Source organism: Myotis lucifugus, unplaced genomic scaffold (assembly GCF_000147115.1).
Source record: "Myotis lucifugus unplaced genomic scaffold, Myoluc2.0 scaffold_228, whole genome shotgun sequence".
Taxonomy (NCBI): Eukaryota; Metazoa; Chordata; class Mammalia; order Chiroptera; family Vespertilionidae; genus Myotis; species Myotis lucifugus.
Genome location: NW_005871276.1, coordinates 1,902,046 through 1,908,045, shown reverse-complemented (window position 1 = coordinate 1,908,045; position 6,000 = coordinate 1,902,046). Strand labels below are relative to the sequence as shown.

At 48.6% G+C, this 6,000-nt stretch overlaps 1 protein-coding gene across 1 annotated transcript in view; it reads left to right on the top strand.

Annotated features, from left to right (window-relative positions):
* The first annotated feature begins 570 nt into the window (after positions 1–570).
* The window catches only part of AK7 (adenylate kinase 7), a 37,815-nt gene continuing 32,385 nt past the window's right edge, over positions 571–6,000 (top strand). The window contains exons 1-2 of the mRNA XM_006098286.3: positions 571–672; positions 5,235–5,423. Coding sequence (XP_006098348.1) covers positions 571–672; positions 5,235–5,423 — 291 coding nt within the window. The remainder of the gene's footprint in view (positions 673–5,234; positions 5,424–6,000) is intronic.

The following is a 6,000-nucleotide window of genomic DNA, read 5'->3' as shown; positions in this document are numbered from 1 at the left end:
GTCTTTCCGGAAATGACCCCTAGGCCAGGGGAGCCCCAGGGACCAAGCAGCATGGCTGCCCAGGGGGGGCCACCCATACTATCGTTCGCGTGTCCAGGACCCGAAATTCCAGGGCAACGCTCTTCGTAACAGTAGAGGATGATGCCAGGTCCTCCCGGTGAGACCATTTCACATTAACTCCAATTCCAGGGGAGGCCTAGGCGGTAGCTCAACCTTCTCATCAGATTCATCAATAATTGTAGTCCTCCTAGTCCTCCCTGCCAAGTGGACACTGGGGCGTGTTTCCAGAGTTTCCGAATGAAAGAGCAGAAAAGGAACAGGTCGCGCCCTGCCCGAGGGCACCCGGCGTGTAGCAGGGCTGAGTGGGACCCGGGCTGCAGGCACAGCGGGCGGGGCAGAGCCCTGGGAGCGCGGGGAACCAGTGGCCCCGCCCACCCACGGACGCCCCGCCCAGCGCCCTAGGCCCCGCCCCCGGGGAGCGGCTTTGGCCCAGCGGTCCGGAGGCCTTGACCTCGCCGCCTTGGCAACCAAAGGGACGCTTTCCCCTTAGCTACCAGAGCGGCTCCCGCCATGGCCGAAGAAGAGGATATCGTCCGGACAGAGAAAGTTATCCGGGTCCAGAGGGTGTTTATAAACCTGCTGGACTCCTACAGCAGCGGAAACATTGGGAAGGTGAGCGGCGGCGGGACCCTGGCCCCCAACTCCATTCCAGCGCCCCGGGTCCCGAACCCTGAGAGGTCCTGTGCCGCGGGCTGCTGTCCGGGCCCCTCCTTAAGAGAGGGTCCCTCTTCCTGGGCACAGCCAATGCCCCCAGGACCCCAGTCCGAATCCAGGCTAGACAGCCACCCCACCTGGAAGTCCTCTTCCCCACCCCCACCCCCGAGATCGCGGGTGCAGCCCTGAGTCCTCCCCTGTTAATGAGGGGAAACTGAGGCTCAGCGGAAGGAAGGGACCTGCCCAAGATCACATAGTGAGTTGGAGGCAGAACCTGGAAATAGAACCCAGGTCTCTGACCCCTTAACTGGGCTGTTTCCACTCCACCACCGCAGCCGAAGCGCGCAGCTGATAAGAATATAAATCCAAATCAGTGCCCTAACCGGTTTGGCTCAATGGATAGACTCTGCCTGTGGACTGAAGGGTCCCAGGTTCGATTCTGGTCAAGGGCATGTACCTTGGTTGCAAGCACATCCCCAGTGGGGAGTGTGAGGGAGGCAGCTGAATCGATGTTCCTCTCTCATTGATGTTTCTCTCTATCCCTCTCCCTTCCTCTCTGTAAAAAATCAATAAAATATGTTTTTATTAAAAAATAAATAAATGAATCCAAATCAGTCACGGGGATGGGGACATAAAGTACACAGCATAGGGATTACAGTAAAAAATATTGCAATACTATGGGTGGTGCCACGTGGGTACTGGAAATATCAGGGGAACACTTTGTAAAGTAGATATTATCTCTAACCCCTATGCTGTGCACATGAAACTAATACAAACTAATATTGAATGTACACTGTCATTTTAAAAATTCATCCAATGGTTATATCACCCACAAAGTATTTTCCATTCTCTTCTCCCCTTGGTGTCTCTGTCGCCAAAGTTCCCTCTTCTGATAAGGACACCAGTCATTGGCTTAGAGCCCACCCTGACCTGGCATAAGTTCATTTAACCTGATTACATCTGCAAAGACCCTCTTTCCAACTATGTTCAGATTCACACGTTCCTGGTGGACAGGAATTTGTGGGGGAGGGGACACTGGTCAACCCAGCACATCATCTAAAGTTGATCAGTCAAAAATATATAGACTTAGGTATATAATTTATATGTAGAAATAGTAGCTCTTATACAGTACATCATTATCTAAGATATACAATATATGTGATATTATATGTATTTATGTAATAGGTATTTCCTAGAAGAGACTGAAATCACATGATCAGAAAAGGGGGAAAGAAGGAACAAAGACAAACAAAACTAAAACAATACAATAACCAAATTTTTTTTTCTTTTAAATATATTTTATTGATTTTTTACAGAGAGGAAGGGAGAGGGACAGAGAGCTACAAACATCAATGAGAGAGAAACATCCATCAGCTGCCCCCTGCACACTCCCCACTGGGGATGTGCCCACAACCAAGGTACATGCCCTTGACCGGAATCAAACCTGGGACCCGTGAGTCCACAGGCCGACGCTCTATCCACTGAGCCAAACCGGTCAGGGCACAATAACCAAATTTTTTTAAAGAAGCATTAAAAAGACAGATGTATGTATTTCTGTGTGTCTTTCAAAAAAAATAGATATAGATATAGAAAAGATAAATTGATAGATAGATATTCTATACACAGAAAATGCCTCATAGGATACACAAGCCACTTCACTAGTATCACCTCTTCGGATGGGACTCATTCATGCCCACCTACACAATGGCAGGCAACAGAGAATATCACAACGAATAAGACCAAAAAAAGGTTGTTGCCCTCATGGACCCTCTGTCTCCAAGAAGACAGACAATCACTAGTATTTAGAATAAACAAAACATTTCCATGTGTGATAAATACTCTGCAGGCCAGAGGACCTCCAACGTGGACTGGTGGGCGAGAGCAGCGGCTTCACACAGAGTCGCACAAAGCGGCTCTTGAATCTGGCCCAGGGCGAGGAGCAGGCCCCAGGAACTAGTTCTCAGAGGGCACGCCAAGGGCAAAGGCCCCGAGGGGGGAGTCAGGTTGGCCTCCTCAGAGGACAGAGTGGCGGGGATGGGGCAGTGACCGGCAGCTCCAGGGCTGATTCATTGGTGCAGCAGACAGTGCCCAGGGCCCAGGGGACTTTGGGGCCCAGGAGACTTTGGGACCCACAAAAATGTTTGCATTTCTTTGAAAATCAGAAGGAAGCATCTGAAATTTGAGGATCAAAGATTATGTTTGTCTTTATAGCAACACACATGTAAAGTCTAATTTTTAATGTTTTGTTTGTTTGTTTGTTTGTTTTTTCAAAATCCTTCAGCTCAGAAGTAGCAGAGTTAAAATTCAATCCCAGGTCTTCTCTGAATCCACAGCCTGAGCTCTTTTTAAAATATATATATATTTCTTTATTGATTTCAGAGAGGAAGGAAGAGGGAGAGAGAGATAGAAACATCAATGATGAGAAAGAATCATTGATCGCCTGCCTCCTGCACGCCCCTTACTGGGGACCGAGTCTGCAACCCAGGCATGTGCCCTTGGCCTGAATCGAACCCGGGACCCTTCAGTCCGCAGGCCGACGCTTTATCCACTGAGCCAAACTGGCTAGGGCTTAATGTTTTTTTAAGGAGGAAAGGGCCCATGAAATGTGGCCCTGCTCGGCAACTAAACAGTGCCTCACACATGCTCAGCACCCCATCGATATTTGTTGCATAAATTAACGAAGGAGAGTCAAGCGCAAAGGCCCGGATCGTGCGGGGTTAGGCGCTTGGTTTATATTCTCATCCCATGAAGGCCACTGGAGTCTTTAAAAAGGGAGGTGACATGATTGAGATGAGAAGGGGGAGAGAAGGGAGAGAATGTAACTTTTTACTTTATCTCGTTTCGATCCCTGATTATTGTTGAACAGTGTATCTGCGGAATAAAACTTTTAGTTTGTAGAGGTATCTTTTCAAAAGCTTATCAATAACAGAATTTTCTGGCTTTTCCTTCACTAACTAGGACCTCTCTTTCTCCAATGCCAAGTAATTACTGTTGTCTGTACTATTAACCTAAACATGAAAAGCTGAGTAAAAGGCAATCATTGTCTATTTGAGATCAAAAAAAGTAGCTGTTCAGGAATCACAGATTTCGGGAGAAGCCCAGGTAGTGTTCTAATTAGGGGGGGTGAAGGCGAAGGGATTTTATGAGACAAGGAAGGGAAATAATTACATGAATAGAAGGAAGGAATTTCTGTTGGGGTTAAGAAGTCAAGGGAAGGCCCAGCTAGTCTGGCTCAGTATGGAGCATTGACCTATGAACCATGAGGTCATGGTTCAAATCCCGGTCAGGGCACATGCCCGGTTTCGGGCTCGATCCCCAGTAGGGGGCATGCAGGAGGCAGCCAATCAATGATTCTCTCTCATCATTGATGTTTCTATCTCTCTCCCTCTTCATTTTTCTCTAAAACCAATAAAATATATATATACTAGAGGCCTGGTGCACAAGATTCGTGCATTGAGGGGCATGGGGGGTCCCTCAGCCCAGGTTGTGCCCTCTTGCAGTCTGGGACCCTCGGGGGATGTCCAACTGCCAGCTTAGGACCCCTCGGGATTGGGCCTAAGCTGGCAGTCAGACATCCCTTTTGCGGTCCGGGCCTCTCGCAGACTGGGACCCCTCACTCCTTACCGTCCACCTGCAGCAGAGGTGGGAGAGGCTCCTGCCACCGTTGCTGTGCTCGCCAGCCGTGAGCCTGGCTTCTGGCTGAGTGGCGCTCCCCCTGTGGGAGCATACTGACCACCAGGGGCAGCTCCTGCGCTGAGCGTTTGCCCCCTGGTGGTCAGTGCACGTCATAGCGACCAGTCGTTCTGCCATTCGGTCAATTTGCATATTATGTTTTTATTATATAGGATTTTTTAAAAAATATTTTTAATTGATTTTTATAGAGAGGAAGGGAGAGGGATAGAGAGTTAGAAATATTGATGAGAGAGAAACATTTATCCGCTGCCTCCTGCACACCCCCTTCTGGGGATGTGCCTGCAACCAAGGTACATGCCCTTGACTGGAATCAAACCTGGGACCCTTCAGTCCACAGGCCGATGCTCTATCCACTGAGCCAAACTGGTTAGGGCAGGATTCTTTAAAGTCAAGGAAAGAGCTTCTAGACATTCAAATAAGCTAAGTTATTCTTTAGCCATACACGGAGATGCTCATTCTAAAGAATTTATTTCAGCCCTGGCTGGTTTGGCTCAGTGGATAGTGTTGGCCTGCGGACTGAAGGGTCCTGGGTTTGATTCCAGTCAAGGGCACATGCGCGGGTTGCTGGGCTCAATCCCCAGTGGGAGGAGGGGGGAGGATGTGTAGGAGGCAGCCGATCAATGATTCTCTCTCATCATTGATATTTTTGTTTCTCTCTTCCTCTCCCTTCTTCTCTGAAATTAATAAAAATATATATTTTTTAAAAAATGCATTTCATTTTCATGTATGGCACCTCTAGCAACCCTAACGAAAGACAGGTTCTTAGAATCATCATTCATTGACTCCAAGGTGTTCTTAGTATTGGGGAACTCGCTCTTGTCTTGCAGTTTCTATCGAACTGTGTGGTCGGGGCTTCCCTTGAAGAAATGACAGAAGAAGAAGAAGAGGATGATGAGAGTAAGTCAGCTATTCCAGATGCCTCCTCATCCAAACTGAAGGAGGGCACGTTCCAGATCGTGGGCACGCTTTCCACATCCGGAAAACCCTCGCCCGACTTTGCCCTGGAGACGTACTCCGTAAGTCCTAGTGGTTTCTGCTGAGAGCAGACAGAGGGAAGCGTCACCTACCGCCCCCCCCACAAGACCCCCCTTATAACATGTCCTTGCTCTGCTTCTCATGCCCCACCTTCTGCACATGTGTGGGGCTTGGGAAGGTGAGGGGCAAGGTGGGGGCTGGCCTTTTGTCCTAAAAAGGAAATGAACCACCATTGTTGAGACTTTAAAGAATTTAAATTAGCCCTAGCCAATCTGGCTCAGTGGAAAGAGTGTCAGCCTGTGGACTGAAGGGTCCTGGGTTCGATTCCAGCCAAGGGCACATGCCTGGGTTGTGGGCTCAATCCTCAGTAGGGGGCGTACAGGAGGCAGCCGATCAATGTTGGTTTCTATCTCTCTCTTCCTCTCCCTTCCTCTCTGAAATCAATAAAAATATTTTTTTAAAAATAAGAATTTAAATTAGACATTCCTGGAAGTATGAATCTCATTTGGATTTCCAGACTCCTCACATTCTCTCTATATACTGTATTTAAAATGTACTCTGCCCTGCATGACCCCAGCACAGCCCTGGGCCCTGGTGGGCGCTATCTGCGAAGGGACA